The 12,008-nt window shown below is 40.6% G+C and overlaps 1 protein-coding gene and 1 long non-coding RNA gene across 10 annotated transcripts in view; one reads left to right on the top strand and one right to left on the bottom strand.

Annotated features, from left to right (window-relative positions):
* Positions 1-12,008, top strand: part of SRPK2 (SRSF protein kinase 2) — a 202,626-nt gene that overhangs the window by 164,636 nt on the left and 25,982 nt on the right. For all 9 annotated transcript variants that reach the window (XM_053257416.1, XM_053257419.1, XM_053257415.1 and 6 more), the window contains 2 exons: positions 4,329-4,429; positions 4,527-4,634. In XM_053257416.1, coding sequence (XP_053113391.1) covers positions 4,329-4,429; positions 4,527-4,634 — 209 coding nt within the window. The remainder of the gene's footprint in view (positions 1-4,328; positions 4,430-4,526; positions 4,635-12,008) is intronic.
* LOC128327970 (uncharacterized) overlaps positions 1-12,008 on the bottom strand; it is a 44,901-nt gene that overhangs the window by 21,624 nt on the left and 11,269 nt on the right. Inside the window, exons 2-5 of the long non-coding RNA XR_008308925.1 lie at positions 11,137-11,528; positions 8,801-8,882; positions 8,330-8,392; positions 7,354-7,420 (exon numbers count right to left, since the gene is read on the bottom strand). This is a non-coding gene — a long non-coding RNA (uncharacterized LOC128327970). The remainder of the gene's footprint in view (positions 1-7,353; positions 7,421-8,329; positions 8,393-8,800; positions 8,883-11,136; positions 11,529-12,008) is intronic.

The following is a 12,008-nucleotide window of genomic DNA, read 5'->3' as shown; positions in this document are numbered from 1 at the left end:
TATTTTAAATAAATAAAGTACTGTTTATTTGATAAATAATCTACAGTTTTTCAGTCATGTATTACAAAATTTAAAAGGAATAATAAACTAAAGAGAATGTAGGGATTTGCTAAATGGCTGGACTTGGTTCAACTCCCAGTCGAAACTGTGGACCATATTCCCTTTCTCCCACCCCAGAAACACTCATGCTTCACTGAAGCCACTGTAATTTAGGGCCTAGAATCTAACGACATCTTCTTTTTTCTGTGGTTGTTGGTTGGAAGACTTTAGAATATTGAGCCCCTGAGACTTCATGGCAGGTGAACATATGCTGTGCCTTACTCAGCCTGCTGTTGCTGTGCCTTACTCAACTCTGCATTCTGCACCCTGGTCCTGCTTATTCTTTGGGCCATACTCCTTAACTGCTAAGATTCTCAGTGGCATAGGAGTTTCTCTGCAAAGGTCCACTTCTGGATCTGTTTCATAAGTCATCTGTCCTTTCAGCCCTGGACTCCCAATTGCTGAAGAGAAACTCTTTTAGTGAAGAGTCTGGGCCAGGCCCTCAGCTTCCTGAAGGCCTCTTAAGTGAAGGCATACTTTCTGCTCCTCCTCCTCCTTTCCCAGTGATCACCTCAAATGTGTCTGCCCTACTCCCCTCCCTGAGCCATTTTCTTCCTTAAGCTCTTCCCAGGTTCTTTCAGCTCTTCCACTTCAGAGCCCGACCAGACTGACCCATCCCCCACCCTCCAAATGTCCAGGGCAAACTAGCCAAACATAGTCCAGCTTCATCATATATAGAGAGAGTAAATGTAGTTTAGAGTATTAGGGTCATGCATTGAGTCCTTACCCACTTCTATATATTTCCAGAAGGGCTTTCACCTGGCATAGTATAGTGCACTTAAGTTTTGATCACTATCATTTTTCAACAGTAAAGAAAATTTATCCATAACCATTGTAAGCCATATTTTGTTGAACCATGCTCTAATTGAAATGCGCCCTCTTTTCTTTCATTGTGAGGCAATGACAAATGTTGCTAATATAGTTAGGAAGCTAAAGCGTTCTTTGCTTGAAGTGGTGAGATGAGACTGCAGTGGTAAGTCCAGTAAATAATTCATAGGGCTTAACTCTAGGTCTGTTTTGCCTTAATATATTTGTGTACTTGTAGCCAAAATTTGTATATAAATGAACAAGACCACCATTGGTGATAGAAAGAACCTTTTTTCCTGCAGCCTTTCCAACACAAGTGGGACATATCTGGATTGTCACAGCTAAGTTTGAGGGGGGAAGGTGCCATGTGGTTAATATTTTATAAATTTCCTCTTTGATGTTTAAGGATGAAAGCATTGAGAAGGACTTCCAGAAAATTTTCCACTGATTGTCAGTGATTTCTTGGTCCAAGTCCTGTGCCCATCTCTTTTTATATAATAAGGTGTAGTTCCATTTCTCGTTTAATATATATATTTCATCATATATTTGAGAAAGTGGTCTTTCGTTATATACAGTGTTGTTCATTATTATTTTTTCAAAAAAGTTTTTAGAACGAGTAAGATTTTTAAGTATGGGTGTTATTTGAATATATCCATACCAAGGGAGATGTATATCTTTTGTTTTTGTAATCAACTCTTGTTTTGAGATTATCTTGTTTCCACTCAGCTTCATCTTTCTCTTTGGCAGAATATCTCAAATGTGAAAACTATCTCCCACTGTGCTGACCAACACACAGTATTGCACTTTTTTCAGTGATGGGGGCCCCTTTGCAGGAGACAGAGTTCTCTTGAGCCCCAGCACTATCTTGGAATAGGGCATGTAGCACTGGGAAGTGCTTTCCCCATAGAACTCTTTTGGAAAAGTATAAGCTGGTTCAATTCACTAGGTCAGGGAAAACCAACTTATTAAGACTGGGGACTAGATTCTCCCAGACTAAGCTGCTCAGGGTCCAGAGTTCTCCCCCCAGCCATGATGACATCATCCCCTTACCCCGCCAGCAGCATGGCTATACAGTGTTCCCTCTAACAGGGATTCCCAGATGTAGTTGACTACAACTCCCATAATTCCCAAGCACAATCATTGCAGCTGGGGATTCTGGGAGTCAACAGCATCTGGGAATCCCTGTTAGAGGGAACACTGTCAGAGTCCATCCCACAGCCAACTGAACAATTGACTGGTCAGATATTGTTAAATAATAGTGAAGTATTTGTAAAGCATGGATTTTATTAAGGTAAAGGTAAGGTAAAGTGTGCCGTCAAGTCGATTTCAACTCCTGGCACCCACAGAGCATTCCTTAAATATAAAAAAGTTTGATACTTTGTGCTAATTACAAAGGCATATTAGTTATTGTGAAATGATGAAATTAACTTTAAATTTATAATAATTACAATTTTTTAAAATTGAAGTTAGGTAAGGTTTCTATAAATGTAAATTATTCACTTAATAGTTTTTCTCTTTGACTTTTGTCCTGAAACACCAGAGTCAGCTTTACAGTACAGTCATTCAGATAATATGATGGGCGTACTCCCTGGTTCCTACAGCAAACTGGAGTCATGGGTCAACCTAGGCATTGACTTTTGTCACAGCTGCTTATGTTGCTGCTTGAAGATGTCTGCAGTTAACAGGTGGCTAGGAGAAGAAGCTTTGTTTTGCTGCTAGGTTTGTGCCTGACTGCCGCAGGACTAGGGCAAAGACAGCCCTAATTCCTGGCCTTACTAACAAATGATGCTATAATGAAATTAGAAGGATAAGCTGCCATTCACACAGTGGCATTCTTGGTATCATGGAATATTTTTCTGGGGTTGAACAGTAGATTGTCAGTTGACAACAGTTGCCTATCAACTGACCAGTGTCTCATCCCTACCGAGGATTGCAGCGTTTGCCAGAATTCTGATGAATTGTTGCTTGCGTGAACATAAATACTGGCACTGAAGATGATTCAGTGTATTAACAAAGAAGATGACAATATATTTGATCTCAGAAGTGCTTGAGTACAGAACTCTAAGGTGCTTTTCAGTCGAAATCTAGCATAATCCTGACATATTTCACTGACTATATGGATAAAGTCACTGGGCATTGTTATGACTTGACGCTCAGCACGTCTTTTTATAGTAGTACAGAAATCTAAAGTGTAACATTTATACTTGCCATTGCTGGTTATTTTACTTTATTTTACAAGAAGTTGATATTTACTGTTTAACTTGTAAATCTATATGGCCTGATTCCTGTGGAGCTGCTTCACTACTCGATGAGTGGATGTAACTTTGCACTAGTGACTAGCATCATATCACAGTTCAGAATGGTGGATCAGCACAGCTATATATATGACTTGGAACTGTTAGACCAGCAGCCATCACAGCAATATGTGCAATAGTAATGTGAAATGTCACTCTGCATCAAATAGAATTTGATGCAGAGTGACAAGTTCAGGTTAGAACTAACGTGACTTTCGCAAGCCATTCTGATTGTATTTCCACCATCATGAAACCAGTTACACTAGTGCTGGACTGCATGCCTAATATTTCACAGTAATTTCTGCATGGTCTCTGTGGCTTACACTGATGGGCTCTCGTATGTGTGGAGGGCTTTGTCGGGAACTTTACAGAGCTCTTTCTCCTTTTGGTGGGAACTTTGCCCTCTTTATGTATTTATTATGCCCTAGTACAACATGGAGAGTAAGGACGATAGTTCCTTAAATAAGATTGCTCCTGCTAAATAAGGCATAAGCTCACGGGGATATAATTTTAATGCTATCTTTTTCCAGTGCAGCAAGGTTACCAGACTACAGTAATGGGGTTTGCACAGTGTACAAAGAATTCATTTTGGTCCTGGTAATATTTGATTACAACTGACAGACAGCAGAACATGATAGGTGTGCTGTACCTTGTAAAAGATGCTACTGTACAAGTGTTGAATTTGTGTCTCATACTTAGATGTGTTCAACATAATAAAGTTTCTTTTGTATGCATTGTGTCTTTTACTTTATGGGGAGGGGAAGAAATGTAAAATAGTGACCAAAATATTCAGCAAAGGAAGATAATATGCTGGACTAGTTTTCATCCTGCCAAACTGTAAAGGCTGTTCGCAATTTTCAAAGTTGTATTTATTATTGTAATTTATAACAGGTTAGTAACCTATGCAAGTATAGGATGTACATGTCTAAATTATTTTTGTACTAGTGTTGCAATGTGTATGACAATTTAGAAAATAGCATGTGATATTGATGGCAAATGGGGCAAAGGTGCAGGGCTGTTCCTGATTTCATGGCATACAATGTCACCAGCTATAGCTCTATAGAATTGGCTTTCACACTTAATTATGTGCCATGGATATTAACTGTGCTACTTCTTTACTTACAATAGCAAAAACCCGTGCTGCTGACTTACTGGTGAATCCCCTGGATCCAAGAAATGCAGATAAAATTAGAGTTAAAATTGCTGACCTGGGAAATGCTTGCTGGGTGGTAAGTGTCACCATTTTGATGTATCTAAGCATTTGGTCTTTGGTCTATCACTTGTATCCTGGCTCTTTCTTATTATTGCTGTCTTTTCCATTTTTAGCATAAACACTTCACAGAAGACATCCAGACACGGCAGTATAGGTCCATAGAGGTGTTAATAGGAGCAGGTTACAGTACACCGGCTGATATCTGGAGTACAGCGTGCATGGTAAGAAGAGAACTAAACTATTGCATTGTTTTGCCACTTAGTTTAAAAATATAGTCTGATTATTAGTTATTAAATGGAAAAGTAGTTTTTAAATGAGGCTAACAATTTTTATTTTTTAAGTGAAAAATAGCTGGGATGATAACTGTGAATTAGGCTTCTGGTCTGAGATGTTGGCCAGGATCCAAAAGAGCTTCACTGAAATATTCAGACTTTTTTCTTCAAACAGTGAATAAGCTACTTCTTAAACTACTCTCTCTTTCCTTTTTGCTTATGCTATCTGCTAAAGTGTCATATACCTAGATGATGCAATGAAAATAATATTGGCTTGCTGTGCAGGCTTGGAACTGTTAAGAAACACGTCTAAAGCTTTACTGAGTGTGTGGAACTAGTACATGTACATGTGCACAAATCTATTTATTTATTTTATTTATTTAAAACATTTCTATACTGCCCAAAACTTGCATTTCTGAGTGGTTTACAATGAAAATTACAAATTACTACTTATTTGACTCAGAATGATTCATAAGCTGCCAGCCTTGCATGGATGCATTTCATGGACATACCCATGACTTCAGTGTGACTTAGAACAATTAAAATGATTGTGCAAGTGGGCTCACAACTGTTCTTGAATTCCCCAGATCTAATATCCAGTAAACTGACACGCGGAAGAGTTTTGAGTTGGAATAGATGTACTAAGAGTAGAAATAAAGTTTTCCAATGATGTCAGGCCTTGTTTGCCAAAGTTTTTTATCCTGGGTCACTGTTGATTTGCATTTTCATTTTCATATAGAAGAAATGAGGAGGGCAAACTGCTTTACTGTAGCCTATAGCACAACAAAATTGTGTGTACGCTCACAGCCTTTGAATTGGAATTAAATCAGGTGTGGAAGTAATGGACATCTGTGGTTTAGGGCAAATGTGAGATCAGTTTCCTACTGTGCTAACCTGCACAGTACTCCCTCGAGAGCTCTATGGGTTGATTTGATTTAAATTGATTTGATTTAAAACCACAATTTAAATCGCTTCAAAGAAGGTCTAAATTTTAATAATTTAAATCACAATTTAAATTACTAGTCAGGAAGATTCTATTTAATCATCATTTTCTATAAAAGTACATTCTTGTTGTCTAGAGAGCCAGCGTGGTGTAGTGGTTAGAGTGCTGGACTAGGACCAGGGAGACCCGAGTTCAAATCCCCATTCAGCCATGAGACTTGCTGGGTGACTCTGGACCAGTCACTTCTCTCTCAGCCTAACCTACTTCACAGGGTTGTTGTGAGGAGAAACTCAAGTATGCAGTAGACCGCTCTGGGCTTCTTGGAGGAAGAGTGGGATATAAATGTAAAAATAATAATAAATGATAATCTATATACTTATTTCTCTAAGATGGGCCGTGCGTAGGGACGTGGCAGAAAGGAGGTGATTGGCTGATGGGGAGGGGAAGGAGGCGATTGGAAGGAGCGATTGGAAGGAGGCGATTGGAAGGAGCGGGGGGAGCTTGAGGCTGGCATGAGGGTGCTGCAGAAAGCGGCAGGGAGGCTGTTGTTAGTGCCCGCCTGCCACACCCACTGTCGGGAGGGAGTTTGCCGGCTGGGGACAGCTGTTGGTTGACTGTGATGTGCAGCGGGAAGTTTGATAACTGGGAGCAGAGGAAGTTTGCACTGGGCCACATTAGCAAGCGCCAGCGAATTCGGCAGAAGGGGGAGGTTGGCTGCCTCAGAAAGCGGCAACCAGCTTGAGGAAACAAGGGCGACAGGGAGGCCATTGCTATTGCCCACCCACCAAACCTGCCGGTGGAGAAATGGAAACTGAAGGACAGTTGGACAATGACAGGTCAACACAGGTGGGCGAGAGAGTTGTGAGGGAGGGGGAGAGCGAGCGAGAGAGTTGTGGGGGAGGGGGAGAGCAAGTGAGAGAGAGAGTTGTGTGGGGGGAGAGTGAGCGAGTAATGAATTAGTCTGTTCCTTGTGACCTCACTGTAGCCACATATATGAGAGATCTATGCTTGTTCAGAGAAACATTCGTAAACTCGAGAGTATTGCAGAACATTCTAGCCACTGTTCTCAAGGGGAAAATTTTGTGCATAATGTATGTCTCAAGGACAAGAAGAATGCCTCTTTCCCACAGTTTGTTTTCAACCATCCTGATAGCTGCATACAAGGAACTTTGTAAGAGGTTTAGCTAAAATAACTTCCCTCAGATGCATCTCTTACTTTGGGTTTTGTTTTTTTTTAAGATTTGAGGTTTAATTTTGTTCTTGTCTGATCTGCTTTTAGAAAGTCTCCCCCCCACCCTGAAGTTTTATCAGTTATTTTATGGTGTAAAATAAAAAAGCACCCCGATTGCCACCTGAACTTTCTGCCTCCAGCCACAACTTCTGTCTTTTTTGCCTGAGGAACATGCTGTGGACTGTTGCCCTCATTGTCAATGGTTTGAGAAGTAAGCCCACAGTAATCAATATTACCGACTCTGGCTGCCCTCTGGGAAACAGAAGAGAAATCCTCTCAGGCTGAGGTGGGCAATATAGCAAAGCAGCTGATAAATATGGTAAAGCACTTAATTGATTGCTCTTGTTTCTGGTTCCAGACTTTTGTATTGAAATGCATGATTTAGATTGAGGCTGCACAACTTCGGCCCTTCAGCTGTTGTTGGACTTTCAGCTCCCATCATGCCCATCCACAGACCAAAGTTGTGCTGCCCTGATGTTGATCAAGTCTTTTACCTGGCTTAGAGTGGAGTGCCTTTTCATTGATGGTGACAGTCTTTTCAGTTGTTCCCTGGATTGCATTCTGGCAAAGAGTTAAAAAGACAGTGTTTATAGCTAAAACTTTAGGCATTGCTTCCATATCCTAATTCCTTGATCCTGTTACTCTTCTCATCAGTCTCTGTACTGATCCCGAACCATGTTTTATTTCAACTAGACCAAACTCTAGATGAAGATGTCTTCATCTTCCAAAGCAAGAAAACTGGCCAAGGCAAATCTAAAACGTTGGCCTCTGTTTTTAAATTTTTGAGATCTTCCAAATTGTGCTTATGACTTCCCGCTAATTTTGTCGTAAACCTTTCTTCCCCCGGGTTGGAGCACTGTTACACTTTGATACATACCATCCATATCTAAGAACCATGCCATCACACCTCTTTCAAACATGCCTATGAACCTTTGCAGGTGCCTGGGAAAACACAACACCTATTTGGATTCATTCAAAAACTGTAAGAATGGGCTGTGTCCATAGAAACCATGCATCTTCTCCAGACTGATTTCTTTCCCTCATCTCATCCTTTGGGAAGAAGTACAAAAACAAGGGAGCCCTTAGACCAGTGGTGCTCAACCTCATCATTGCTGTTTCTGTTCAGGCTGCTTCACAGTTACTCCCAAAGAAGAATAAAAGTCCACACCTTTCAGGCTGACAATGAATTCATCAAAAACAAAAAGGTTTTGCATGATGTCCATACTGGGCATTACCTCTTTTGCACAAGGGCGTGTGGTTTGCACTTGCAGCCATAGAGCTGAAGGCTTTATATTTCCACACCACTGTGTGCCATCCAACATTACAGGTATCTCTGTTGTGCAACAGATTCCATCCACTACCAGTTCTGAGTACTTCCATTTGGCCTCTTTGGCATTGTTTACAAAGTGCATGGTGACTGTAATAATTTTTTTTAAAAAATAGCATTAAGGTATAATGGTTTTCCCTTACCCGGGCAGTTTCCTCCCAGTAGCCGACACACAGCTTTCTTACAACTTGAATTCCTACTCAACACTGAACCAAAAGAAATCTCAGTTAGATCCCAAACAAAACATCCAATGGGATTTTAAAAAATAAATAATCAGAATTAATTGTGTTGTCAACTCTTGCTCATACAATACCTATAGAAAAACAAATCACTGTTCTAGCATTATAGTTTTCCTAAAAATGTTCTTTAAAGTTAACTGAAAACTGGAATCCTGGCAAAAGACTGAAAATGCACCCCCATTGGCTGATGTGATTATGAGATAACTTTTCTGTTCTTCTCTGTTCTTAGCTGCCACCTCTAAAGGCCTCCAGTATCAGAGAGAGTTCCTCAGTCCCCGCCACGCCAGTATATCCCACCCAAATCAGAGCTGCAACTTCCTCGTTAGTTTGTAGCAAATTTGGATGAATCGCTACCCCCAACATCTAGTTTCTCACCTTAATAATTTTGGGGCCGGTTAGTTGACAGCAAAGAAGAAGGCAGAGAAAACTCAGCAGAATAAATTGCAGTACATCTGCCCTAGAGAAGAACAGGAAAGTGATGTTATTATCACATCAGCCAATGAGGTGATGCCAATGTTGAAAATAGAGATTGGCTGACTTTAAAAAATCTTGAAAATTATAAAAGTTACAACAATGATTCGTGGCTTACTAGCTTTGTGACTGAATGTAGTTATGGGTCTGATGCAGAAATCTGAGTTAGGAAAATACCCCATTCACAGGAGTTATTTCAGACTCCTTTAAAAAACATTGTAAGGTGTACTTGCTGAAAACATGAGATCCCACAGTCCTGTCTCTCAAAAGAAGCTTTTAGAAGAAGCTTGCATTTGTCCAACCTGATCATTAGATTCAGTGGTTGCTGGGGATAGGCTGTAGCTCAGTGGTACAGCATCTGCTTTGCATGCAGAAGGTCCCAGTTTCCCCTGGCATCTTGAGATAGAGATAGGAAAAACTCCTGCCTGAAACCTTGGATAACCACTGCCAGTCAGTGTAGACAAAATTGAGTTAGGTAGGCCAATGGTCTGACTCGGTATAAGGCCACTTCCTACGTTACATGTCAGCCACAATGGCAGTTGTGCCATTTGCACAAGCTACAGATGTACCCCATTCAAATATGGTTTTGAATTCCTTCCAGTCCATGTAAGGATTGTCTGTGTAAGCTCCCCTATGTACCATTAATCATTTTATTGTAGACTTCTTCAAGCAACAGGAGGATTCCATTTCAGCTCCCAGAGCCCACTATCACAATGGATTCCTCCATGTGGCTTGGAAGTGCATTGCTATACTCTGAGTCAGCAGAGCCTGGTTTTCTCAAGAACTAAATATTCATATCAACACTCTAGAACTTTTGATAGGTTTTTGGGTTAGCAAAATCCTCCTTACCATTTTTGAGATGTCATGTCATACAGATTGCAGCTAGCATTATTACGGTAATATATTGCGTCAGCAAGCAATAGGCACAAGAACTCTGTGTTCACAGGCATGTATGATGTGTATGAGGTGGGTACCAAAAAAGATACCACATCAATGTGTGAGTCCATGATGCAGGAATATCCAGTATTCTGGAGGACTCCCTCAGCAGGACTGAAGATAGACTGCTAATACATGTATGGAATCACAATCCCCTCTACCTCCACACATGTTTCATTGGCTGTAACCCATGCTGAAAAGGTGGTTGTGTCCCCTCCAGTTACTACTTTCCTGCCCAAAATGATGTCCAGTTTTCATATCAACAAGGATTTAGTCCTACTTGCATTCTTCCTGAGTCTCAGTTTGGAAGGAGAGAGAACATTACATGCTGGTCATAAAGCATATTCTCTCTTTTTACCTAAGTGGGCTTTCATTATTTTTTTTGACTGATATGCAAGGGTTTGTTTGCTATTGGGCTATGCAACAGAAAAAAATCTCTTTACTCAGTAACTAGTATATGAAGTGGCAAAATAATTACCACCTGCTTCATTAAGCAGTCACTCAACAAGAGCGGCCTCATCCTCTGAGGCTAACCTTAAAGGCATTCATTCCACTCTGATCCATGCAAAGTTGCAACATAATCAACACCGATGTTCTCTGAGCAGTTATGGGAGATATGCTACTCTGTGCAAGCACTTTCAAATATTAATCAGGTACTGCACCCTTGATACAAAGGCTACAGCAAGTGCTTCATTTGACTGGGCCGTGTTGCAAAACACCTTTTTAATTGCCCACCAGGTAAAGTCAGCTTGCTGGTTTCCCATATATGTGGCTGCAAAGAAGAGACAGCTTTCTTATCTATAGCTTTATGTTCTTTGAGTGGTTATCTGTGCAGATGCACAACCCACCAACTCTTTCCTTCTATGGATCTCCTAACAAATAGTTTAAAATGGCTTTTAGGTTTCCTTCAAAAGAATTGATGAGTGTTCTTCCCTCCTTCAAGGCTCATACTGTGCATAGGCCTCTTCACTTGAGGGCAGGGGCTAGAATGCTCTACAAGGCTCTAGAAGTTTCCAAATGCTGCTCCGTGCAAGTGCCTATCTCCCTTCTGTGTATCACAGATAATTACTCAGAGAACTTCAGCTAAACTTCATGTAACTTCATGTAAACAACCTGTCTTCACCTCTCCGCATCCAAGAAGCATGGTAGAAGACATTTTAGACAGCTGAGGATGCTTGTAATGTAGGCTTCCCATGACAACCCATGAGGCTCAATAATTTCCTGTTGTTATGAAACCATAAATACGTTGGTGTATGAAAGCCTCCTGTCTGTTTCGTGGCCAAAGCAGAAACTATCAATCTTACCTTGTCCTGAGAGGGAAGAACATCATTTCAATTACTGTGATGGCAAGAGCAGAATTGTAGCTGAAGATGTTAGAAACCACACTGTCATTGAGACAAGTCTCTATTATTTTATCAAGCTGTGTTTTGGGGAAGTGTTCCATAGTGAAAAGCACTGAGTAACTGCTGCAGGGTCTGTCATTACACCTTGGAAATCCATGATGTACAGGAATCTGCCAGTGCTACTGCTGGGCATGAGAATGAGAACTGTGATTCCATTGCTTGGCTTTATTTAGGTTCCTTGGGTTGGAGCTAGGGCAAGTGATTCAAATGATCATGGTCCCACCATCGAACACTTATTATTGCATTGTGCATTCATTGGAGTTGAGAGGATGGATGTTCACAAGGCAATCTGACTGAAGAAGAGACAAAACAATTTTTGTTAGTATATTTATCAATCTGTCATGACACACATAATTATTCAGATAACTGAATGCTAACTTTAGAAAAGTCGTTTTATCACATGTGTATATTAGAGCATTGCAGGCAAAACATAAGACAATTAGAGATAAGATTGAAACTTGAAGTTCTGCTGGGGAGGGGATGTTCTTGTGGAATGATGGAACAAAGCAAGAAAGCAGCTAAATAGTTAATTCATGTCTCTCATGTGTCACAGATACTTTGCATAACCCTTCCTTGAGACTCAAAGCTGAGAGTGCCCATGTCTTGATGGTTTTATTCATGATGATGTCATTATACAGGTGCCTGAAAGCAGGAAGTGCCAATGAGTTGTTCAGATTCTGTCTGTACAAGAATTAGCATGGTGAAGGGGGTTATAAAATTGACACGAAGATGTTCGAAGGTTTCTAATATGCTTAATATGGAGCCAGCGTGGT

Source organism: Hemicordylus capensis, chromosome 5 (genome assembly GCF_027244095.1).
Source record: "Hemicordylus capensis ecotype Gifberg chromosome 5, rHemCap1.1.pri, whole genome shotgun sequence".
NCBI classification, from domain to species: Eukaryota; Metazoa; Chordata; class Lepidosauria; order Squamata; family Cordylidae; genus Hemicordylus; species Hemicordylus capensis.
Note: the sequence above shows the minus strand (reverse complement) of the source record. Positions and strands in the feature narration are given on the sequence as shown.